General features: G+C 45.1%; 1 protein-coding gene across 1 annotated transcript in view; it reads right to left on the bottom strand.

Annotated features, from left to right (window-relative positions):
• Window positions 1–3,619: 3,619 nt before the first annotated feature.
• The window catches only part of LOC115460021 (oocyte zinc finger protein XlCOF6-like), a 30,308-nt gene continuing 7,607 nt past the window's right edge, over window positions 3,620–26,320 (bottom strand). Inside the window, exons 2-4 of the mRNA XM_030189880.1 lie at window positions 22,592–22,718; window positions 13,747–13,848; window positions 3,620–6,061 (exon numbers count right to left, since the gene is read on the bottom strand). Coding sequence (XP_030045740.1) covers window positions 4,269–6,061; window positions 13,747–13,848; window positions 22,592–22,718 — 2,022 coding nt within the window. The 3' untranslated portion in view covers window positions 3,620–4,268. The remainder of the gene's footprint in view (window positions 6,062–13,746; window positions 13,849–22,591; window positions 22,719–26,320) is intronic.

The following is a 26,320-nucleotide window of genomic DNA, read 5'->3' as shown; positions in this document are numbered from 1 at the left end:
GTCTGCTGATTCCATAAAGTGTCATCATCTCCTCACTTTGTCCATTTTTCCTGTCCTCTTCGTGGGGATTTCTGGTCCTTCTCTTTTGTTTCTGCAATTATAAGTATCTCACCTTTAGATTTAAGTTCATCTTTCATGAATCATTCCTGCCATCTATTTGAGGTTTATGAAGTAGTTTCTACTGCATCCAGATAGATCTTCACTCGTTCCTTCTCAACGGAAAGCTTGTTCAGGTTTATGCATGGAGACCGACTGTAGGCAGTCTCTAGTACTTTGAGGATTTGCATTGATTGAGGCTGTGAAGTTTGACTGGAGGCCTGCGATAGTCGCTCCTCTGTGTAATCTTTTCTTGGGATGTACAACTTCACACACACTTATTCATTTAGATTACCTAGTAGGAATGGAGTTGTTTGTTTCTTCTAACCTGAATTTTTTAAGGTTCTTATGGGCCCAATCTAGCTTTATGAAAGTAGGGGGATTGCAAGCTAGTTGATAACCTGTATCTTTTTCTGTGCTGTTAAAGCACTTTTCAATATTAGTTCTAGTATTCTGTAATATTCTTTGCTGATTTTTTTTCTCTCGGTAATTTGTACTCAATTGTTGGACCTTGTTCTCCCAGGGGTGTACCAAGACCTGCCATTTCGGGTGGGCCCTGCCCACCCCCACACAAATACACATTTGTTTTTACCTTTCCCTCCATCCCTGCCCCACGTATCATCATTTTTCTCTCCCTCCCCTCCCCACCCCCCCCCCCTTCCTGGCATCTGCTCGTCTCTCTCTGAAAACTCTCCTTCCCCGGCCTACTTCCAAGCAGTCGCCGGCAGCGATTACTGTAGTCAACCTGCTCCAGCCCTATAGGCCTCCCTCTACTGTGTCCCCGCCGTGCCAGTGAAAAACCAGGAAGTGACATCATCAAGGGCGGGATGCGGTTGTCTACAGGAACTGCTGTAGGCAACTGCTTGAAGGTAGATGGGGGGGGGGGGGGGGGGTTGAGACAGAGAGAGGCAGATGTTGTGCCACCAGCAGTGGACAGAAAGAAAGCGCGAGAGAGAGAGACAGAGAGGAGTGAGACACTGCCAATGAGGTGTTTTGGGGGACCACTAGACTGGGTGGGCCTAGGCAAGAGGCCCACCCAAGCTCACCCACAGCTATGCCACTATGTTCTACACCCTGATAATTATATTTGTCTGCCTGTTCAAGTTCTTTCACATTGAAGCCATCTGCCCCTACCACTTGTCTCCGTCAGAGAGGTTTTCGGTTTTCCTTACTTACCATTAGAGCATTAAGGAGTGTTGCCTTTGAACATTTGATCAGGCCAAAAGTCATTCTGATGTCATCTAATAAACTGGCCATTACTCACAGATAGTGTGGTCTCTGTCTTCTCTTTTTACATCAACCCTCAAATGTTTTAATATATGTTATCACTTACATACTTATTTGCTTTGATTTTTGTAATTAGACATCGTAAACAGGCATCAGTTTAATAGCATGCCCCTTTCTCCTACTTTTTTTTAGCATGCTCCATTTGTGGCATGTTGTCGATTGAAACGAAGGGTTTGTAGCAGAGCAACAGCAGTACATCTCTTTTTGATTTTCAGGAGTTCACTTAACTATAATTCATTCTTTTAGGGGCCTAGTGGTTAGTGCAGTGGACTTTGATCCTGGGGAACCGATTCCCACTGCAGCTCCTTGTGACCCTGGGGAAGTCACTTAACCCTCCATTGCCCCTGGTACAAAATAAGTACCTGAATATATGTAAACCGCTTTGAATGTAGTTGCAAAAACCTCAGAAAGGCAGTAGATCAAGTGCGACGTCAGACTCCATCCAACTGGATCTAAAGATGCATGCAGCTTTCACAGCGCGCTGCACGATGAGGATGAAAAAGTTAAAGATCGCGGCTGGGCTGGTGGGGGGTTGGGGTCCCCCGCCAGCTGAAGCAATATTTTAAAAAGCCGGACCTCGGGGCAGGGGGAGGGAGGGAGTGTTAACAGCGGTAGGGGGGGGTTGACGGCGGTTGGGGGGGGGGGTTGACGGCGGTAGGGGGGGCTATAATGTGCCCCCTCACTCTAGCCCCTGCCCCCCCTACCGCCGAACCTCAGATACGCCCCTGCTCCGCTCTCAAGACAAATCCCTCCTTTCAGTACCCTTCTCCATCACCGCCAACTCTAGGCTTCGCCCTTTCTGCCTCGCCTCACCCCATGCTTGGAACAAACTCCCTGAGCCCATACGCCAGGCCCCCTCCCTACCCATCTTCAAATCATTGCTCAAAGCCCACCTCTTCAATGTCACCTTCGGCACCTAATCACAACACCTCTAACTCAGGAAATCTAGACTACCCCAACTTGACATTTCGTCCTTTAGATTGTAAGCTCTTCTGAGCAGGGACCGTCCTTATTCGTTAATTTGTACAGCGCTGCGTAACCCTAGTAGCGCTCTAGAAATGTTAAGTAGTAGTAGTAGTAGTATGTTAACAAGCAATTATCAGCACTAGAGAATGACATAAGGATGTGGTCCCGCGGTAACCGCAGGAGTGGGGACAGATCCAACAGGGACGGGGCAGGGATGGGGACAAATTTTGTCACCGTGTCATTTTCTACTTTGAAGCCTTTTAATGAACTGGACTGTTATTTAGGTTTGGGTGACGCAGACAACAATATTTTGATTTTTTTGGAAAAACAAGCATACATGCTGGCCACAATTAGCAAAATTTGCATGGGGGAACCTACGCAAAATCATAACAGTGTTTCATAGGACGTATTTCTTCCCCACTAGGGCATACAGAACAGGTTTTAGCTTGTACCCCTGGACATTTTAACAGGGTGGATTAGGATTCCTTGAGGTTGTAGTAATTAGCTATGATGGGGTTATTATAGTTGTCCACTTTTATTATTGTTTTCTATTTGTGATTTATAAACAACAGCTTCACAGCATATTGCTCCTTTTTATACTTTAATAAAAAGATTTAAATATAAAATTGTAAGTGTTAGAGGCATCTGCAGCTGAAGACAGAGCCCACGGGGATGTGGCGGGGACGGACAGAACCTGGGGCGACAGGATGGGGATGGAAACAGGGCCCGCAGGGACAGGACGGGGACGGAGACAGAACCTGCGGGGACGGGGTGGGGGAAACTTTGTCCCCGTGTAATTCTCTAATCAGCACTAATTGGCATTAATTACAATTTATGCATACTCGTTAAGCGTAGTCTGTAACGTGGTGCAAATTCCAAGTCACAGAGTTGAAAAGGGGGTGTGGGTATGGGCATTTCTAAAATCTATGCGTATTATTATAGAATACGCCCGCTCTGAACCTAATATAGGCGTCGGGATTTACGCCAAGTAAAACATGGCCTAAATGGATGAGACCAAATTTGGTCGAGTGCAGAGGCGCTGGGCATTATTCTATATCCCGTGCGGAAATTTAAGCCTATTCTATAAAATTTAGGTATACTTTAGAGAATACACCTAGGCGTATTTTTTTACCGCGCAGAATTTTCAGGTGCCATATATAGAATTTATCCCATAACCCTCCACTGCCCCAGGTACAAAAAAAAACAAGCAAAAACAAAATTGTGAGTCCACTAGGAACACAGAAAGTACCTGCAAATAATATACGTAAACCACTTTGCAGTACCACAGAAAGGCAGTATATCAAATCCATGACCCTTTACCCTAACATTTTAAAGCTGTTTCTTATAGAATCTATAGATGTTTGTTGTGTCAGTTTTATCTATACTTACTGTAAACCTTCTCATCCTTTATCCACTGTCCTGGGCTGCAACTATCAAGTTGCTCATCCCATTCACGTGTCTGGGTTTGATTAACAAATGGTTCCTGGAGCAATGCTTTGTATTTCCTACTGTATTTACACATTTGTCACTTGGTTTTCATCATTTGTTGATCTAAATTCTTGGAAGAGTTTCTTTCCCATTTGGATTAATGAATTTTCAAATCAGATAAAATAATTGGAAGCCTTAATACACTCAATGCATGTAAACTTTTCCATGTGGATCACTCAATGCCTTCTTAGGTACAAATAAATGTACGTGAAAGGTTCCTCTCAGGGGCAATATCTCCAAATGGGTGTTTGTGCATTACCATAACAATAAGGAACCTCACACTGCCAAACCAAGGTTCGTGGAACATGATTTTAGTCTCTCACTCGCTATATAGTACTTGTATTATGTCAAACACAACTTCCTTATAGAGTTCATAAGATGTAATATGGATAATAATCTACATAGGTGTCCTTGAAAATTCGTCATCAAGGTTATGGCCCCCAAAATGTTGGGAAAAATTTCTCTTCTATATGGATGCTTTGATGAAGTCTTAAATCTGATAGATCAGTGAATGCTTTATTACACTCAATGCATGTAAAATTATTCTTTTCTGTGTGGATCATTTGATGTCTTGTTAAGTATGATAAAAAAAGGAACCGTTTACCGCACTCAGTACACACATACGGTTTCTCCCCCGTATGTATCCGCTGGTGACTTTTTAGATATGATAGATAACTAAAACATTTTTTACATTCAATGCAAGTAAAAGGTTTCTTTCCTGTGTGGATCCATTGGTGCTTTCTTAAAGACGATAAAGAAATGAAACTTTTATCGCACTCGGTGCATGTGAAAGGTTTCTCTCCTGTGTGGATCCTTTGATGAATTTTCAGATTTTCTAGATGAGCAAAACATTTATTGCACTCAATGCACGGAAAGGATTTGATTCCTGTGTGGCTGATTTGATGCTTTTTTAGAGAGCCTAATGACAAGAAACCCTTATCACAGTCAGTACATGTGAAAGGTTTATTCCCTGTATGCATTATTCTGTGTCTTTGTAGAGATGCTAAGGAAATGAACTTTTTATCACACTCATCACATGTAAAAGATTTTTCTGTGAAGTGACTTTTTTGATGAATTTTCAGATATGATAGTTGAGTGAAACATTTATTACACAGAGTACATGTGAAAGGTTTCTCTCCTGTATGGATCCTTTCATGAATTTTCAAATTTGACAGACGATTGAACCCCTTGTTACACTCGATGCATGTAAAAGGCTTTTTTCCTGTATGAATCATTTGATGCCTTCTTAAATGTGACAAATAAGGAAAGCTTTTATCACACTCAGTACATGGGAAGGGTTTCACTCCTGTGTGGATCATTTGATGAATTTTCAGTGTTGACAGACAAGTGAAACCTTTCTTGCATTCAGTGCATGCAAATGGTTTCTCTTCCATGTGACCCATTTGATGCCTTCTTAGAGATCGTAAAGAAGTTAAGCATTTATCACACTCAGTACACATAAATCCTTTTTTTCCTGATCCTTTTAATTTGCGCTTAATTTGATTTTTCTTCTCACGAGTTCTTTTCTCAAGTTCAGAACGTAACGATTTTCTCTTTTCTGTGTTTGTTCTTTGGGTGTTTCTTAAGAAATGCTTACAGTTACGAGATCTGACACAGTCAACACTATCTAAAGGTCTTTTTTCAGCGTCTGTTCTTTGGCGTGTAATTAATGCTTCCTTATGACAGAAACAGTTGCTACATTCAGTGCACAGAAATGGTTTCACTTCAGAATGCATTTTCTGGTGTAATTTCAGATTTAACTTCGGTCTGAAACACTTCCTACACTGAGAGCATGAAAAGGATTTCTCTCTAGTGTTGGCTCTCTGGTCAAATGATAAATTATATTTCTTACCAAAGCTTTTTTGGCAATTGTCCCACAGACAGGGTTTCTTCCCTTTCCGCTCTTCCTGATGGAGTTCAGAAGTCACTTGATCACCGTTATTATTTTGGAAGGGTCTCTCGGCTCTCAGGATTCTCTGGTGCTCAGGGATGTTTATGAGTTCCCCATCACTTATCTCACACTCAATGACTCCATCCAGAGAGTCTCCCGAAAGGTCTCTCTGCTTCTTCTCCAATTCCTCCTCATGATTCCTTGCGTTTTTCCTCTCGGTCCCTTGGGAAATATTCTCACAGACATTCATCGATTGTCTTGGGATTTCTTCAATTTCTACAAGATATTCTTTCATATTCTCCTTATTTTCCTCTCTCTTTATGACTTCCTTATCTGTTAAATATACAGAAGAGACATTAACTATGTATTAGTTACTAAGGACCTTATTAATAATTAAGGAAAGAAATTTTCTGATGCTAGGCAAAGACAGCATGGATTTCCTTTTTTTCCCCCCAATATTTTTATTGAGAAATTTTTAACAAACATCAATAAAGCATTTTGCATAGCTATGTTACAACATCACAACCCTCAACTCTCCCTTCCCCCCTCTATTCCCACCCCCTCCCTTATTACGCAGGATAAGATGCGCATGGCCACCGATAGCCCAAGTCCATTATTCACTTAAATGGGATCCAACAAGCATAGACACCACTTATAGCATCGGGACCAGCAGCCGTGAGGCGTCCAAGTCAATCCCCGATCGGGCTCTCCACTCTCTATATTTGTCCCAGAGTTTATAAAACTGAATCACCTGTCCATTTCGAATAGCTGCAAGTTTTGACATCTGGTATAAATAGTCCATTTATGAACCACCTTTAACACTGGCGGCGCATGTGGACCTTTTCATGATGAGGCCAGTGTTATCTTGCCCACTCAGGGCCGGTCTTAGGCAGAGGCGACCGAGGCGGCCGCATAGGGCCACGCACCTAAGGGGGCCCCGCGCGGCGCGCCTCGCCTCTGCCTCTCCGACCACGCTCGCCTGCCCTCCACCCATGTCCCGCGACGCGAGTCTCCTCATTCCCCTGCAGCTCCCCCTCCCTCCAGCCACCTGAGACCCCTCCCATCTGAGCCCCCCCTCCCCAACAAACGACCCTCTTCTGCCGCCCGCACCTCACCTCACCTGACCCAGCATTTTAAAAAACCTCCAAGCGGCGGTGCCGGTGCCTCGCGTCTGAGAGAAGAAAACTCGCTTCGTCGTTGGCCGGCCTTCCCTCAAGTCCTGCCCTCTGATGTAACTTCCGCAAGGGCGGGACTTGAGGGAAAGCCGGCCAACGACGAAGCGAGTTTTCTTCTCTCAGACGCGAGGCACCGGCACCACCGCTTGGAGGTTTTTTTTAAATGCTGAGTCGGGTCAGGTGAGGTGCGGGCGGCAGAAGAGGGTCGTTTGTCGGGTCGGGGAGGGGGGGGCTCAGACGGGAGGGGTCTCAGGTGGCTGGAGGAAGGGGGAGCAGCAGGGGAACGAGGAGACTCGCGTCGCGGGACATGGGTGGAGGGCAGGGGGGACGGGGGGGGGTTACTGGACATAGGTGGAAGGCAGTTGGCAAGGGGGACAGGAGGGTCACTGGACATGGGGTGGATGGAGGGGAGGGGGCTTCTGGACATAGGTGGAGGGCAGGGGCACAGGAGGGTTGCTGGACATGGGTGGATGGCAGGGGAGGGCATGGGGACAGGGGGGGTTGCTGGACATGGATGGCAAGGGGGACAGGAGGGTCACTGGACATGGGTGGATGGCAGGGGAGGGGGGTTCTGGACATAGGTGGATGGCAGGGGAGGGCAGGGGGCACAGGAGGGTCGCTGGACATGGGTGGATGGCAGGGGAGGGCATAGGGGACAGGGGGGTTGCTGGACATGGATGGCAGGGGGGACAGGAGGGTCGCTGGACATGGATGGATGGCAGGGGAGGGGGTTTCTGGACAAAGGTGGATGGCAGGGGCGGGCAGGGAGGACAGGACGGGCGCTGGACATGGGTGGATGGCAGGGGAGGGGGGGTTCTGGACATAGGTGGATGGCAGGGGAGGGCAGGGGGGACAGGAGGGTCACTGGACATGGGTGGATGGCAGGGGAGGGGGGTTCTGGACATAGGTGGAGGGCAGGGGGCACAGGAGGGTCGCTGGACATGGGTGGTTGGAGGGGAGGGGGTCTCTGGACATAGGTGGATGGCAGGGGAGGGCAGAGGGGACGGGGGGGTTGCTGGACATAGATGGATGGCAGGGGGGACAGGAAGGTCGCTGGACATGGGTGGATGGAGGAGAGAGAAGAAATGCTGGACGTGGATGGAGGCGAGGGAAGAGTGAGGAAGGAGATGAGGTGAGGGAAAAAGGAAGAGAGGAGAAAAAGTGCACATGGATATAGAAAATAGGCAGAAGCTGGATCCACTGGACAGTCAAGTCTGCGGAGGACCCAGCTTTTACTTACGGACGTAGGGCAAGAAATGAAGAAGAAAGGCGGAAAGTAAAGAAATAAATGGAAAGGAAGCCCTGGAAACGGAGTTAAGAGGACAGAAAGCGGCACAATCGGATACTGAGCCAGCATGATCAGAAAAGCAAAGTCACCAGACAACAAAGGTAGAAAAAACTATTTTATTCAGGATTTATTAATTGGAATGTGTCAGTTTTTGGAAATGTGCATCTGTGATATTTTTCATGTAAGTTTCAATTTTTGTAGTATTGCTGCATGCTGAGTCTGACTTCTTGAGGTAACTTTCCAGTTCAGTATTTTGCATTCATGTGTTTTTCAGGTGTGATCAAGGAAGGTGCAGTATCCTGCTAGCGTATAGTTTGAATCCCTTTTTGTTTGTTTTTTTTCACTAGGTTGTGCACTGGTGTTTTTATGGAAAACATTTTTTATTGATGATAAACATATATTGTCACAACAATAGCCCAGGATACACACAGTGTCACCCCAAGACTTCCATTCGCATAATAACATAACAGCATTCATCATCAACTTTTTGTTTAACATTTCCTCCCTTGTCCCCTCCCCGCCTTCCCTTATATCTCCCAACCGAATCTTGTGTTCTTATAGATTCGTTGGAATCTTTCCTGTTTTTTCCACAGGTAAAGCTAGTGTTGTAGAGTCCCCCCATCCCTACTTCTTCACCCATCCCACCCTTTCCCTTCCCTTTACTTTACACAGAGTCTGACACCTTTCTTATTCATCTAACTTATATCAAAAAGGAGCAAGTTTAAGCGACACCACCTAGGCCGTTATCTCTCTCAAGCTAATGTGTGTGCATCCAATTATGTCCCCTTATCACTTCAAGAATGTGATGGTTTCTCAGTCATACGTGTTTATCGAAATCCCTCATTATCAATCTGGTGACTTGTTTAAAAGGTGGAATATTTATCTTCAGCCTCATTGAGTAGGGTGTCATATTAATCCCTTAGTCAAACCACTCTTCCCCAAGATCATGTGTATAGCCTAAGATACTAGCGATTTCAGAAGTTTAATAAATAACTTCTCCCTCGGGGTGTTAGGGTCTCCCACAATGGTTCCCATTGCGCCCTGAACCTCTGGCCCGGTAGACTATCTATCTCTCGTATTCCGCATCGGTCAACTCGCATTTGTTTAAGCATTTGACCCCGCCACACTTGCAGGGGGGGCTCCTCCATCCCCCTCCAAAATTGCAAAATTGTGTTAATGCAATAGTACATTCCAATGCATAAGAACGCCTTGAGCCCCTCCGGAGGTATTGTTGTGTACCTAAAGTTGTTGAATAATATTTGTGGATCTTGAATGAATGTGCAACTCCAAATCCGATCTATCTCTTGCCCTACCCGTTGCCAAAATTTTTGTACATACTTACAACCCCAAAACATATGTCCTAATGTAGCCATTTCAGAATTACATTTCGGACAGTTCCCATTTTCTGCAAATCCAGCTTTAAATGCTCTACTCGGAGATATATGAGTTCTAAGGAGCCACTTGTATAACCTCTCTCTCTGCGGAATTGACAGCCTTTGTCTGTATAAGGAGTTTAGGTACGTTTTACAGGTCTCAGGGGAAATTGTACAGTCTAAATCCTGTGACCACCCTCGCGCCAACCTCTTGTAATCTAGCTCTGTGCACTGGTGTTTTAGAGCCAGGTGTAATTACAGTTGCCTTTCCACGCCACGCATAAGGTTGTAGCTCGTTCTGTCCTTGGAATTAGTGCTGTTTATGGTTTGTTAAGGTTATGAGTGTGTTTTTGCACACGTTTGTGTATAGTGTTTTGCAGTGGAGAGATTGTGTGTTGGCCTTACTAAGGTGGCACCAAACATCAGAAAGGGTGTAGAGCCTAAATCATGACACACTACCTCTAAAAGGGTGTTTTGTGGCGCTGCATGAGAATTGTGGTATTATGATCCCTTGCTAGCTTCATATTGTTGACGGTCTGCATTTTCCGTATGGCTGGTATATTGGTGTATAAGGTATTAATTGTGACTTTTTTTTTTTTTACTTATTTTTTTCTGTGTGTTGTCAGACAATTATGGATGACAGAGTCGGAGTCTTCTTGAGTCAGAGAGCTGTGGTATATATTTTAAAACAATTTTAATACCTTGGTGGTCTATATGTTTTTATATTGTACATTATATTTTACATATCACTTAATTTTATTGTATATCTTTTCATTTCATTTTTATTTTATTGCATATATGGGTTACAGAGTAATAGGGGAATTTGAAAGTACTGAATCTTTTCTTAATATTTTTCCTTTATTCTCCTTTGTTATGAGAATTGGAACTACTAATTGTAGTGGACCTGAACTGAATAATTTCTGGGGAGGGGAGGTTTCATGATACTACTACTACTACTATTTAGCATTTCTATAGCGCTACAAGGCATACGCAGCGCTGCACAAACATAGAAGAAAGACAGTCCCTGCTCAAAGAGCTTACAATCTAATAGACAAAAAATAAATAAAGTAAGCAAATCAAATCAATTAATGTGAACGGGAAGGAAGAGAGGAGGGTAGGTGGAGGCGAGTGGTTACGAGTCAAAAGCAATGATAGCATTGTGCTTATTATTTCAATCAGTTTTTTGTACAAGTTTAGCTTCATTTGTCTTTATTTGAAATTTCATAAAAAATGTTCTAAAAATGGAATAATCTTATCAATGGGGTGGAGCTAGGGTGGGGGCGGGGCTACGGTGAGGCAGGGCTATGGTGGGGTGGGGCTAGGATGGGGCCCCTCCAAATTGGTCTGCATAGGGCCCCGCACTTGCTAAGACCGGCCCTGTGCCCGCTACTAGGAAAGTCGAGGCTAGACGATGGACAGCTTGGATTTCTGATGTTTAGAAAAATCCAGCACAAGGGTCCATATCCCGCCCCCCCCCCCTCCCCCAAACTTTTCACATGAAGAGTCACATTTCTAAATCACTGAGAGGGATGTTAGCTGAAATCTAATGAGAAAAATTCACAGCTCAGAAACCCTGTGTAACTGTACATACTGTTTTTAAAACCCATTTAAAGGAAGTCTCTGCACTTAATTGCCCACTGCATTATTATATGCAGGGATAAGCGTCACTTTACCTATGTCTCCAGTACCTGGAGTTGGGTGGATTGAATTTACCGAGAATTGAATTCCCTCACTACAGTCACTACACTGCTTCGCTTATGTCCAACCTAAAGGCTTTACACCTTAAAAACACATGGCTCTTATATTTACAAATACCAAGATATTTAAGGAGTCTTTATACCTTAATAAATATCTATATTATTATACATCTTCTCAGCCTTTGGAATCCTTGGTCGTCCTCTCACTTTTATCTCATTGCATACATATGGCTCACATCCACAAAAAAAAAAATTATACAAACTTCTAGAGCTCTCTAAAAAATCTTTTTACCATGCTGGGCTTTATCTGATATTGCCCACGTGTGAGGGCTTATATAATGCTGACCACAGAGAGCACCCGTTACAGGAAAATAACGTCACTTTATTTAACTGTAGTCTTTAATACATTCTCTTACTTTGTACAACGTCATTCCATGTCAAGTGGTCTGGTGGTCCCTGCGCGAAGGCTGCAGTATGGGGTCAAAGAAATGACTATATCTCAGCAAGTATTGCCTCAGCGAACGTAAAACTTTACCAATGTTCATTGGGGACATGTATGAATGTTCACAGAAAATGTCATCGAAATCCATGATAGTCGCGCAGGGACCACCAGCTCTTATTACGCTGAATAGTATTTAATCTCACTTGTGTTCTATAATTCCTTTTATCTGTAAAACATTATCGCTCAACTGTGCTCTTTTCCTCTTCTTACTCTGTATAGCATTTTAACTCATCTGTATCCTGTACCTACTACCTCTTACACTACATGATATGTATCGATCATCTTTACCCTATAATACTTATTGTTCACCTGTACTCTGTAACATATTCCCTTAATCTGAACAGCTTTACTCTGTCATTTCTCCTTTTACCGATTTATGGGGCCTTTTTACAAAGACGTGCTGAAAAATGGCCTGCAGTAGTGCAGATGTGCGTTTTGGGCACACGCAGAATCATTTTTCGATGCTCCTGTAAAAAAAAAATGCCTTTTTTTTTTTGCCGAAAATGGACGTGTGGCAAAATGAAAATTGCCGCGCATCCATTTTGGGTCCGAGATCTTACCGCCAGCCATTGATCTAGCGGTAAATTCTCACGCAAACGATAATGACCTATGCGCTTTAAATGCATCCAATACGCACGTCCGAAAAGAAAAATTATTTTTCCGACGTGCGCCAGAAATGAAATTACCGCGAGAGCTATGCGATAGCCGGGCGGTAACTCCATTTTGGCGCGCGTAGACACTTACTCAGCTTAGTTATTTGTTATTCACCTGTACTCCACTACCTCTTATTATTTTGTTCAACAACTATTTACTTATCTACCCTCTATTGCCTTCTCCTACTCTGTAAATTATTACTGCTCAACTTTATTCTGTAATTCCTCCTAACACTTTTCTTCTATGCTTATATATAGCTCCTCTTACTCTCCGTGGAGGGGCATAATCGAACGAAAACGTCTATCTCCATGGGCGTTTATCTCCGAGAACGGGTCCGTGAAGGGGCGGACCGAACCATAGTTTCGCAAAAAATAGACGTCCATGTTTTATTCGACAATTTGTGAGCTGGGCGTTTTTGTTTTTCAGCGATAATGGAAAATGAAAGCGCCCAGCTCAAAAACGAATAACTCCAAGTCATTTATTTGTGGGAGGGGCCAGGATTCGTAGTGCACTGGTCCCCCTCACATGCCAGGACACCAACCGGGCACCCTAGGGGGCACTTTCACAAAAACAAAAAAAAAGGTAAAACAGCTCCCAGGTGCATAGCACCCTTCCCTTGTGTGTTGAGCCCCCCAAATCCCCCTCAAAACCCACTGCCCACAAGTCTACACCATTACTATAGCCCTAAGGGGTGAAGGGGGGCACCTACATGTGGGTACAGTGGGTTTGGGGGGTGGTTTGGAGGGCTCCCATTTACCAGCACAAGTGTAACATGTGGGGGGGGGGGGGGATGGGCCTGGGTCCACCTGCCTGAAGTCCACTGCACCCCCTAATAACTGCTCCAGTGACCTGCATACTGCTGCCAGGGAGGTGGGTATGACATTTGAGGGTGAAAATAAAAAGTTGTGAAACGGCATATTTTGTGGTGGGAGGGGGTTTGTGACCACTGGAGGAGTCAGGGGAGGTCATCCCCGACTCCCTCCAGTGGTCATCTGGTCATTTAGGGCACTTTTTGGGGCCTTATTCGTGGAAAAACAAGGTCCAGGAAAAGTGCCCTGAATTCTCGCTAAACACGCATATTTTTTTTTCCATTATCGGCGAAAGGCGCCTATCTCTGATCGGCCGATAACCATGCCCCAGTTCCGCCTTTGACACGCCCCCATCAACTTTGTCCGCATCCGCGACGGAGTGCAGTTGAAAACGTCCAAATTCGGCTTTCGATTATACCGCTTTATTCGTTTTTGTGAGATAAACGTCTATCTCCCGATTTGGGTCACAATATAGGCGTTTTACTATTTCGATTATAAGCTGGATAGTATGATTACTCACCGGAGTATGACTGAGTAACTTCCGACTCCTGTGGATCCAAGACATACAGATCTTCCTCTTGTTTAATTCTCGAGATTATATCAGGATTGACCTTTTCATAGCCTGTGTCCAGGAATAAAATTGGGTTATATTTCTAATTATATTCACAGATAAATGCACAGCAGTAGTTATCAGGGAACAGTATACGACGGTGGCAGGGATGGAGGATCCACTACTGCCATCCATTATAAAAGCAGATGGATCTATGGGTTATTATACTTCAACGAGCAAACAAATCCTCACTGAAGAAAATAACGTGGAGAAATCAGAAGGAGGAAAAGGCCTCAACCATTCAAAATGTGGTCACTTCAAGGCTTAGCTGCAGTCAGAGGCATAAAAATCCTCCTGTGCCCATCAAATGAATAGCATTTTTAAAAATTTGATATATTTCATTTAGAAACATTTAGGGGCCCTTATACTAAGCCACCTAGGTGCGCCCAACACGGGCCAATTTGGAACTACCACCCGGCTACCATGTGGCCTGGGCGGTGAGTTCATTTTGTATGTGCGCCCAGTAGGCGCATGCTAACCGGGCGGCAATCAGCATTGTACGCGCGCAGACAATTACCGACTGGTTAACATGCGAGACCTTACCGCTAAGCCAATGGGTGGTGGTATGGCCTCAGGCACAAAATGGACACACGCCAATTTTCATTTTACCACGTGTCCATTTTCAGCCCAAACATTTTGTTAAAAAAAAAAAGGCCTTTTTTGCAGGTGCGCTGAAAAATGAACCTGCGTGCATCCAATACACGCGTTGACACCAGTGCAGGCCACTTTTCAGCGCACCTTAGTAAAAGGACCCTTTAACTTCTATGGCGATGCCCAGCTTCCAAGCAGTACTTAAGCCAACCATCTGGTAGAATAATGGAAAAGTGACATCCCAGGAAAGCGATATGGCACCCTAGGGGGAACTGCAGTGGACTTCGTAAAATGCTCCCAGGTACACATCTGATCACTGCTCCCTTACCTTGTCTGCTAAGCCCCCCTAGTGGTTAGGGTGGTGGACTCTGGTCCTGGGGAACTGAGTTCGATTCCCACTTCAGGCACAGGCAGCTCCTTGCGACTCTGGGCAAGTCACTTAACCCTCCATTGCCCCATGGAAGCCGCATTGAGCCTGCCATGAGCGGGAAAGCGCGGGGTACAAATGTAACAAAAGTAAAATAGATACTATTGGAGATTCTGCATGGAATGTTGCTACTATTGGAGATTCTGCATGGAATGTTGCTATTCCATTAGGCCGCGCAGGCTTCTGTTTCTGTGAGTCTGACGTCCTGCACGTATGTGCAGGACGTCAGACTCACAGAAGCAGAAGCCTGCGCGGCCACATTGGTGATCTGCAAGGGCCGACTTCTACATGGAATGTTGCTACTATTGGAGATTCTACATGGAATGTTGCTACTATTGGAGATTCTACATGGAATGTTGCTACTATTGGAGATTCTGCATGGAATGTTGCTATTATTGGAGATTCTACATGGAATGTTGCTATTCCATTAGGCCGTGCAGGCTTCTGTTTCTGTGAGTCTGACGTCCTGCACGTATGTGCAGGACGTCAGACTCACAGAAGCAGAAGCCTGCGCGGCCACATTGGTGATCTGCAAGGGCCGACTTCTACATGGAATGTTGCTACTATTGGAGATTCTACATGGAATGTTGCTACTATTGGAGATTCTACATGGAATGTTGCTATTCCATTAGGCCGCGCAGGCTTCTGCTTCTGTGAGTCTGACGTCCTGCACGTACGTGCAGGACGTCAGACTCACAGAAGCAGAAGCCTGTGCGGCCACATTGGTGATCTGCAAGGGCCGACTTCTACATGGAATGTTGCTACTATTGGAGATTCTGCATGGAATGTTGCTACTATTGGAGATTCTGCATGGAATGTTGCTACTATTGGAGATTCTACATGGAATGTTGCTATTCCATTAGGCCGCGCAGGCTTCTGTTTCTGTGAGTCTGACGTCCTGCACGTACGTGCAGGACGTCAGACTCACAGAAGCAGAAGCCTGCGCGGCCACATTGGTGATCTGCAAGGGCCGACTTCTACATGGAATGTTGCTACTATTGGAGATTCTACATGGAATGTTGCTACTATTGGAGATTCTACATGGAATGTTGCTATTCCACTAGCAACATTCCATGTAGAAGGCTGCGCAGGCTTCTGTTTCTGTGAGTCTGACGTCCTGCACGTACATGCAGGACATCAGACTCACAGAAGCAGAAGCCTGTGCGGCCACATTGGTGATCTGCAAGGGCCGACTTCTAGTGGAATAGCAACATTCCATGTAGGATCTGAAATAGTAGCAACAGTGGAGGAGTGGCCTAGTGGTTAGGGTGGTGGACTTTGGTCCTGAGGAACTGAGTTCGATTCCCACCAGGCACAGGCAGCTCCTTGTGACTCTGGGCAAATCACTTAACCCTCCATTGCCCCATGTAAGCCGCATTGAGCCTGCCATGAGTGGGAAAGCGCGGGGTACAAATGTAACAAAAAACTACTCTCAACTGTACACCACTACCATAGCCTTTACGGGTGAAAGGGATACCAATATGTTGGGAGCAGTGGGTTTCTGGTGAGGTTTGGAGGGCTCACAGTTTCCTCCACAAGTGTAACAGGTAGGGGGAGGTAGGAGCCTGGGTCCACCTGTCTGCAATGCTTTTAACTTTTGCCACACGTTCATTTTTTTTTTCCAGGCGTGCTGAAAAATGAACCTGCGTGCATCCAATACACGCGTTGACACCAGTGCAGGCCACTTTTCAGCGCACCTTAGTAAAAGCACCCTTTAACTTCTATGGCGATGCCCAGCTTCCAAGCAGTACTTGTTAAGCCAACCATCCGGTAGAATAATGGAAAAGTGACATCCCAGGAAAGCGATATGGCACCCTAGGAGGAACTGCAGTGGACTTCGTAAAATGCTCCCAGGTACACATCTGATCACTGCTCCCTTACCTTGTCTGCTAAGCCCCCCTAGTGGTTAGGGTGGTGGACTCTGGTCCTGGGGAACTGAGTTCGATTCCCACTTCAGGCACAGGCAGCTCCTTGTGACTCTGGGCAAGTCACTTAACCCTCCATTGCCCCATGGAAGCCGCATTGAGCCTGCCATGAGCGGGAAAGCGCGGGGTACAAATGTAACAAAAGTAAAATAGATACTATTGGAGATTCTACATGGAATGTTGCTACTATTGGAGATTCTACATGGAATGTTGCTATTCCATTAGGCCGCGCAGGCTTCTGTTTCTGTGAGTCTGACGTCCTGCACGTACGTGCAGGACGTCAGACTCACAGAAGCAGAAGCCTGCGCGGCCACATTGGTGATCTGCAAGGGCCGACTTCTACATGGAATGTTGCTACTATTGGAGATTCTACATGGAATGTTGCTACTATTGGAGATTCTGCATGGAATGTTGCTACTATTGGAGATTCTGCATGGAATGTTGCTACTATTGGAGATTCTACATGGAATGTTGCTATTCCATTAGGCCGCGCAGGCTTCTGTTTCTGTGAGTCTGACGTCCTGCACGTACGTGCAGGACGTCAGACTCACAGAAGCAGAAGCCTGCGCGGCCACATTGGTGATCTGCAAGGGCCGACTTCTACATGGAATGTTGCTACTATTGGAGATTCTACATGGAATGTTGCTACTATTGGAGATTCTGCATGGAATGTTGCTACTATTGGAGATTCTGCATGGAATGTTGCTACTATTGGAGATTCTACATGGAATGTTGCTATTCCACTAGCAACATTCCATGTAGAATCTGAAATAGTAGCAACAGTGGAGGAGTGGCCTAGTGGTTAGGGTGGTGGACTCTGGTCCTGGGGAACTGAGTTCGATTCCCACTTCAGGCACAGGCAGCTCCTTGTGTCTCTGGGCAAGTCACTTAACCCTCCATTGCCCCATGTAAGCCACATTGAGCCTGCCATGAGTGGGAAAGCGCGGGGTACAAATGTAACAAAAGTAAAATAGATACTATTGGAGATTCTACATGGAACGTTGCTACTATTGAAGATTCTACATGGAATGTTGCTACTATTGGAGATTCTACATGGAATGTTGCTACTATTGGAGATTCTACATGGAATGTTGCTATTCCACTAGCAACATTCCATGTAGAATCTGAAATAGTAGCAACAGTGGAGGAGTGGCCTAGTGGTTAGGGTGGTGGACTTTGGTCCTGGGGAACTGAGTTTGATTCCCACTTCAGGCACAGGCAGCTCCTTGTGACTCTGGGCAAGTCACTTAACCCTCCATTGCCCCATGTAAGCCGCATTGAGCCTGCCATGAGTGGGAAAGCGCGGGGTACAAATGTAACAAAAGTAAAATAGATACTATTGGAGATTCTACATGGAACGTTGCTACTATTGAAGATTCTACATGGAATGTTGCTATTCCACTAGCAACATTCCATGTAGAAGGCTGCGCAGGCTTCTGTTTCTGTGAGTCTGACGTCCTGCGCGGCCACATTGGTGATCTGCAAGGGCCGACTTCTAGTGGAATAGCAACATTCCATGTAGAATCTCAAATAGTAGCAACAGTGGAGGAGTGGCCTAGTGGTTAGGGTGGTGGACTTTGGTCCTGAGGAACTGAGTTCGATTCCCACTTCAGGCACAGGCAGCTCCTTGTGTCTCTGGGCAAGTCACTTAACCCTCCATTGCCCCATGTAAGCCGCATTGAGCCTGCCATGAGTGGGAAAGCGCGGGGTACAAATGTAACAAAAAACTACTCTCAACTGTACATCACTACCATAGCCTTTACGGGTGAAAGGGATACCAATATGTTGGGAACAGTGGGTTTCTGGTGAGGTTTGGAGGGCTCACAGTTTCCTCCACAAGTGTAACAGGTAGGGGGAGGTAGGAGCCTGGGTCCACCTGTCTGCAATGCTTTTAACTTTTGCCACACGTTCATTTTTTTTTTCCAGGCGTGCTGCAAAATGGACCTGTGCGCGTCCAAAACACACACCTATACCAGCGTAGGCCATTTTTCAGTCCCCCTTAGTGCCTCCTATATAAGAGGCAGTAAGGGCTCTGCATTTATTTTGTTCAGTGGTTGTGTGCTAATGCTATCATCAGTGCACAGCCAGAAAATGAAATAATTGAAAAAGGCCAAATTTGCAGCCGTGCTACAAATGGGCTTAGTGTGCAATAAACCCATTTAGTAGCGTGGTTCAGTAAAAGGGTTTCTAAGTTAATATCTGAAGCAATGGAGGGTTAAGCAACTGGTCCAAGATCTCAAGCAGCTGCAGCTGGATTTTAGCCTTGGCCTCCCTGGTTCTCAGTTTACTACTTTAACTGCTAGGTTAAACTAATGCAGATAAACTTGTACGGACTATGTATTATTAACTCAACAATAAATTAAAATCCAGCAGATCTGAAGTCTGGTGGCCATTTGTCAACGTACCAAAAAACAAACAAAAAAAATACCTTCTAATGCAGACTAGGTGGGTTTAGGGATTGGGAGGGGTTATGAGGAGGGTTGGTTGTTCCTTCAGTGGGATGGAGGGGAGGGGGTTGGGAAGGGAGAGAGGATGTTCTTATTGGGTGTTTTGTCAAGCTATGGGGGGGGGAGGGGTACTTTGTATGTTTTGTATTTCTCTAAGCCACATTGAGCCTGCAAATAGGTGGGAAAATGTGGGATATAAATGCAACAAATAAATAAAATAAACAATAAAAATGTATTGATACAAAAAAAAAAAAAACAAAGAAAAACAAAAAACAGGCAAATCATTTCATAGTTGCCAGTAACCACAGGATTTCTGTTACAGTGCTGCTGAACAAAGCAGTACACAAAAGTAGAAGAAGCCAATCACAAGCTCCAAGCTGATCAATAAAACGCGTTTATTATCCAAACTCAACATACACTGACAATTGAAACCCAACGCAGGCCGTGTTTCAGCACTCAAGGCCTTCTTCAGGGGTTCTTTACAATTAAAAGATATAAAAATTAAAAATTAAGTATATGCATTCAATAATAAAATGACAATAAATGGTACAAAAGGACAGAAACAATCAACACTGATCAATACCTAAAGTTTTAAATACTGAACCACTATGTTATCCAAGGCTGTCTCTTCCTATAATACTATTCTCTCCTCTGCTCTGGACACTCTCGCTCCTCCCATTCCCAATTCTGTAAAACGTACCAAACCCCAGCCTTGGCTGACCTCTAGAATCCACTACCTACGTTCCTGTGCCCGCTCTGCCGAACGCCTTTGGCTGAAATCCCGTGCCCATGCTAACTTCATACATTTCAAATTCTTGCTGACCTCCTTCCAGTCTGCTCTTTTACTTGCCAAACAGGACTATTACATCCAGTTGACAAATTCTCTTGGCTCAAACCCTCGATGTCTCTTTGCCACACTGAACTCTCGCCTCAAAGTGCCTTCACCTCCAACCCCCCCCCCCCCCTTCACTTTCCCCCCAGACTCTGGCTGAGTACTTTCATGATAAGGTTCACAAGATTAAACTTGAATTCTCAATCAGGTCACCTCCACCTCTCCTTCCCTTAGTCCATTCTCTCAACCCTCCAACCCCTGCCTCCTTTTCTTCCATTTCTGAAATCACTGAAGAGGAAACTACACATCTTCTTTCCTCCTCGAAACTAACTACCTGTTCCTCTGATCCTATTCCCACCCATCTACTTAACACTATCTCTCCTACTGTCATCCCGTTTATCTGTCATATCCTCAATCTTTCATTGTCCACTGCAACTGTTCCTGATGCCTTCAAATATGCCGTAGTCACACCACTCCAAAACCTTCATTGGACCCTACCTGTCCTTCCAACTATCGCCCTATCTCCCTCCTCCCTTTCCTATCCAAGATACTTGAACGTACCCGTTCACCGCCATTGCCTTGAATTTCTTTCATCTCAAGCTATTCTTGATCCACTTCAATCTGGCTTTCGCTCCCTTCATTCAACTGAAACAGCGCTTGCTAAAGTCTCCAATGATCTGTTCCTAGCTAGATCCAAAGGTCTCTATTCTATCCTCATCCTTCTCGATCTATCTGCTGCTTTTGACACTGTTGATCACAGCCTACTCCTTGATACGCTGTCCTCACTTGGATTTCAGGGCTCTGTTCTTTCCTGGTTTTCTTCTTATCTCTCCCAGCGTACCTTTAGTGATACTCTAGTGGATCCTCTTCTACTTCTATCCCACTGTCAGTTGGTGTACCTCAGGGATCTGTCCTGGGACCTCTTCTCTTCTCCATCTATACTTCTTCCCTTGGTACTCTGATCTCATCCCATGGTTTTCAGTATCATCTTTAGGCTGATGACTCCCAGATCTACCTCGCCACACCAGAAATCTCAGCCGAAATCCAGGCCAAAGTATCAGCCTGCCTGTTTGACATTGCTGCCTGGATGTCTCAGCGCCATCTGAAACTAAACATGACCAAGACTCAGCTTCTTATCTTTCCCCCTAAACCAACCTCTCCTCCTCCCCCATTCTCTATTTCTGTGCATAACACTCTCATCCTTCCTGTCTCATCAGTTCGTAACCTTGGGGTCATCTTCGACTCCTCCCTCTCCTCTGCACATATTCAACAGACTGCTAAAACCTGTCGTTTCTTTCTCTATAATATCAGCAAAATTCGCCCTTTCCTTTCTGAGCACACTACCAGAACCCTCATCCATGCTCTTATCACCTCTCGCTTAGCCATCTCTCTCCTCTTCAATCTGTTCAAAATTCTGCTGCACGACTAATATTCCGCCAGGGTCGTTATGCTCATATTAGCCCTCTCCTCAAGTCACTTCACTGGCTTCCTATCCATTTCCGCATACAGTTCAAACTCCTCTTATTGACCTATAAGTGCATTCACTCTGCAGCTCCTCAGTACCTCTCCACTCTCATCTCTCTCTACATTCCTCCCCGGGAACTCCGTTCACTGGGTAAATCTCTCTTATCTGCACCCTTCTCCTCCACTGCTAACTCCAGACTCCGTTCCTTTTATCTTGCTGCACCATATGCCTGGAATAGACTTCCTGAGCCGGTACGTCAAGCTCCATCTCTGACTGTCTTCAAATCTAAGCTAAAAGCCCACCTTTTTGATGCTGCTTTTAACTCCTAACCGTTGTTCACTTGTTCAGAACCCTTATTTTATCATCCTCACTTTACTATTCCCTTATCACTTGTTTGTCTGTCCTAATTAGATTGTAAGCTCTGTCGAGCAGGGACTGTCTCTTCATGTTCAAATGTACAGCGCTGTGTACATCTAGTAGCGCTATAGAAATGATAAGTAGTAGTAGTCTTTGGGATTCCAGAATCTTGCTACTCTTTGTCCTTATCCCTTATTTGTCCCTCTTCTCCAACATGGCTGATCTGCAAGGGCAGGCTTCTGTTTCTGTGAGTCTGACGTCCTGCACATATGTGCAGGACGTCAGACTCACAGAAACAGAAGCCTGCCCTTGCAAGCCCACCTTTTTGATGCTGCTTTTAACTCCTAACCCTTATTCACTTGTTCAGAACCCTTATTTTATCATCTTCACTTTAATATTCCCTTATCTCGTTTGTTCTGTCTGTCTGTCCTAATTAGATTGTAAGCTCTGTCGAGCAGGGACTGTCTCTTCATGTTCAAGTGTACAGCGCTGCAGAAATGATAAGTAGTAGTAGTAGTAAGTAGTACATAAAGAATAGCAATATACATTTAATTATTAGTTAATGTTTAAAAATATTCATAACATGCATAAACATCTTTCATTGATCAAGTTAGAGCTTCTGGAGTGGAGGAGGTACAGAAAAACGTCTCATATTACTTCAAATTCATTAGATGCTTTGTCTCCTAAAAATTCAGTTCATGCAATCCTTACCTAGGGAGATCAGAGTCTCATAATTCTCCTTCATCACCTCCCTGTAAAGCTCCTTCTGTCCTTCATCTAAATACTCCCACTCCTCCTGGGAGAAAGAGATAGTGATGTCTTCGAATGTCACCTGCATCTGAAACACAAACCAGAAAACACTCTCAGGGAGACGCAGAATGCTCAGAATGTCTAAGGGTCGTACATGTACCGTAAGATAGCACAGTGTGTGGTCAACCCCCCCCCCCCCCAAACAAACTCTATTTTAGCATAGGGTCTCATTGCATAAAATGGGACCTGTACTAAAGTAGCATGAGCTGTGGTAAAGTAACCTGTTTTAATGGTAGCCCACGTTGATTAACTTCCCTGAGTTTGTTCACCTAAGGTTCAAAAGGATAGACAAATCTAGTATTACACACAATACCTTGACGATCTTTTAAGTGGGAGAGATACACTCGAGTTTGGTGGTACGGCAGCTGTTGAATTCTGAACCACAAAGCTAGTTTTGTTAAGTTAAAAGATGTCCCCTGAGTCTAACGCTCCACTAGATCAATGCAATTTTGAGTTTATCAAAAGACTGGGAAAGTACGTCCAGTACAAGTATCATCATTAAAATATCGACTACGTAAGAAAAAAGTTGCATTCCTTGCTACTACTACTACTACTATTTAGCATTTCTATAGCGCTACAAGGCATACGCAGCGCTGTACAAACATAGAAGAAAGACAGTCCCTGCTCAAAGAGCTTACAATCTAATAGACAAAAAATAAATAAAGTAAGCAAATCAAATCAATTAATGTGAACGGGAAGGAAGAGAGGAGGGTAGGTGGAGGCGAGTGGTTACAAGTGGTTACGAGTCAAAAGCAATGTTAAAGAGGTGGGTTTTCAGTCTAGATTTAAAGGTGGCCAAGGATGGGGCAAGACGTAGGGGCTCAGGAAGTTTATTCCAGGCGTAGGGTGCAGCGAGATAGAAGGCGCGAAGTCTGGAGTTGGCAGTAGTGGAGAAGGGAACAGATAAGAAGGATTTATCCATGGAGCGGAGTGCACGGGAAGGGGTGTAGGGAAGGACGAGTGTGGAGAGATACTGGGGAGCAGCAGAGTGAATACATTTATAGGTTAGTAGAAGAAGTTTGAACAGGATGCGAAAACGGATAGGGAGCCAGTGAAGGGTCTTGAGGAGAGGGGTAGTATGAGTAAAGCGACCCTGGCGGAAGATGAGACGGGCAGCAGAGTTTTGAACCGACTGGAGAGGGGAGAGGTGACTAAGTGGGAGGCCAGGAAGAAGCAGATTGCAGTAGTCTAAACGAGAGGTGACAAGGGTGTGGATGAGGGTTTTGGTAGAGTGCTCGGAAAGAAAGGGGCGGATTTTACGGATGTTGTAAAGAAAGAAACGACAGGTCTTGGCGGTCTGCTGGATATGAGCAGAGAAGGAGAGAGAAGAGTCAAAGATGACCCCAAGGTTTCGAGCTGAGGAGACAGGGAGAATGAGAGAGCCATCAACAGAAATAGAAAACGGGGGGAGCGGGGAGGTGGGTTTGGGGGGGAAAATGAGAAGCTCGGTTTTGGTCATATTTAATTTCAGGTGGCGTTGAGACATCCAGGCAGCAATGTCAGACAAGCACGCTGAAACTTTGGTTTGGATGCAAGGTGAGATATCAGGGGTAGAAAGGTAGATTTGGGAGTCATCAGCATAGAGGTGGTAGGAAAAGCCATGGGATGAGATTAATGAACCAAGGGAAGAAGTGTAGATAGAAAAGAGGAGGGGACCAAGAACAGAACCCTGAGGTACACCGACAGGCAGAGGGATAGAAGTAGAAGAGGATCCACCAGAGTGAACACTAAAGGTGCGGAGGGAGAGGTAGGAAGAGAACCAGGAAAGGACAGAGCCCTGGAATCCAAGTGAGGACAGGGTATCGAGAAGTATGCTGTGATCGACAGTGTCAAAAGCAGCGGAAAGATCAAGAAGAATGAGGATGGAATATTGACCTCTGGATTTAGCCAGTAATAGGTCATTGGAGACTTTAGTAAGCGCAGTTTCAGTTGAGTGGAGAGGGCGAAAACCAGATTGTAATGGGTCAAGAATAGCATGTGAGGAGAGAAAATCAAGGCAGCGGCGGTGAACAGCACGCTCAAGTAATTTGGAGAGAAAAGGAAGGAGGGAGATGGGTCGGTAATTAGAGGGACAAGTAGGGTCAAGTGAAGGCTTCTTAAGGAGAGGTGTGACCACAGCATGTTTAAAGGAAGCAGGGACAGTCGCAGTGGAAAGTGAGAGGTTGAGAATGTGACAGATAAAAGGAATAAGAGTAGGAGAGATGGCATTAAGAAGGTGGGTGGGAATGGGATCAGAGGAACAGGTGGTACATTTTGAGGAAGAAAGGAGAAGTGTAGTTTCCTCAATAGTAACGTCAGGAAAGGAGGAAAGGGAATGAGGGGAAGGAGAGAGAGGGGAACGGACTAGTGGAGGGAGAGCTGGTGAGGTAGAGAAAGCAAGGTTTATCTTTTGAACCTTGTTGTGAAAGTAACAGGATAGATCATAAGGAATGCCAAGCCAAATGCAAAGCGGAGATAAGGAGGGCAAAAAAGGACTTTGAGAAGAAATTAGCGTTGGAAGCAAAAATACATAGTAAAAACTTTTTTAGATACATTAAAAGCAGGAAACCGGCCAAAGAGTCGGTTGGGCCGCTGGACGAAAATGGTGTTAAAGGGGCGATCAAGGAGGACAAAGCCGTAGCGGAGAAATTAAATGAATTCTTTGCTTCGGTCTTCACCGAGGAGGATTTGGGGGGGACACCGGTGCCGGAAAGAATATTTGAAGCGGGGGAGTCAGAGAAACTAAACAAATTCTCTGTAACCTTGGAGGATGTAATGGGTCAGTTCAGCAAGCTGAAGAGTAGTAAATCACCGGGACCTGATGGTATTCATCCCAGAGTATTAATAGAACTAAAAAATGAACTTGCGGAGCTACTGTTAGAAATATGCAATCTGTCCCTAAAATCGAGTGTAATACCGGAAGACTGGAGGGTAGCCAATGTTACTCCGATTTTTAAGAAAGGTTCCAGAGGAGATCCGGGAAATTATAGACCGGTGAGTCTGACGTCGGTGCCGGGCAAGATGGTGGAGGCTATTATTAAGAATAAAATTGCAGAGCATATACAAAAACATGGACTGATGAGACAAAGTCAGCACGGATTTAGTGAAGGGAAGTCTTGCCTCACCAATCTAATGCATTTTTTTGAGGGGGGTAAGCAAACATGTGGACAATGGGGAGCCGGTTGATATTGTATATCTGGATTTTCAGAAGGCGTTTGACAAAGTGCCGCACGAAAGACTCCTGAAGAAATTGCAGAGTCATGGAATCGGAGGTAGGGTATTATTATGGATTAAGAACTGGTTGAAAGATAGGAAGCAGAGAGTAGGATTGCGTGGCCAGTATTCTCTGTGGAGGAGGGTAGTTAGTGGGGTCCCGCAGGGGTCTGTGCTGGGTCCGTTGCTTTTTAATGTATTTATAAATGACCTAGAGATGGGAATAACTAGTGAGGTAATTAAATTCGCCGATGACACAAAATTATTCAGGGTCGTCAAGTCGCAGGAGGAATGTGAACGATTACAGGAGGACCTTGCGAGACTGGGAGAATGGGCGTGCAAGTGGCAGATGAAGTTCAATGTTGACAAGTGCAAAGTGATGCATGTGGGTAAGAGGAACCCGAATTATAGCTACGTCTTGCAAGGTTCCGCGTTAGG

The sequence above is a fragment of the Microcaecilia unicolor genome, chromosome 1 (genome assembly GCF_901765095.1).
Source record: "Microcaecilia unicolor chromosome 1, aMicUni1.1, whole genome shotgun sequence".
Classification (NCBI taxonomy): domain Eukaryota; kingdom Metazoa; phylum Chordata; class Amphibia; order Gymnophiona; family Siphonopidae; genus Microcaecilia; species Microcaecilia unicolor.
This window is presented reverse-complemented; position numbering and strand designations above follow the sequence as displayed.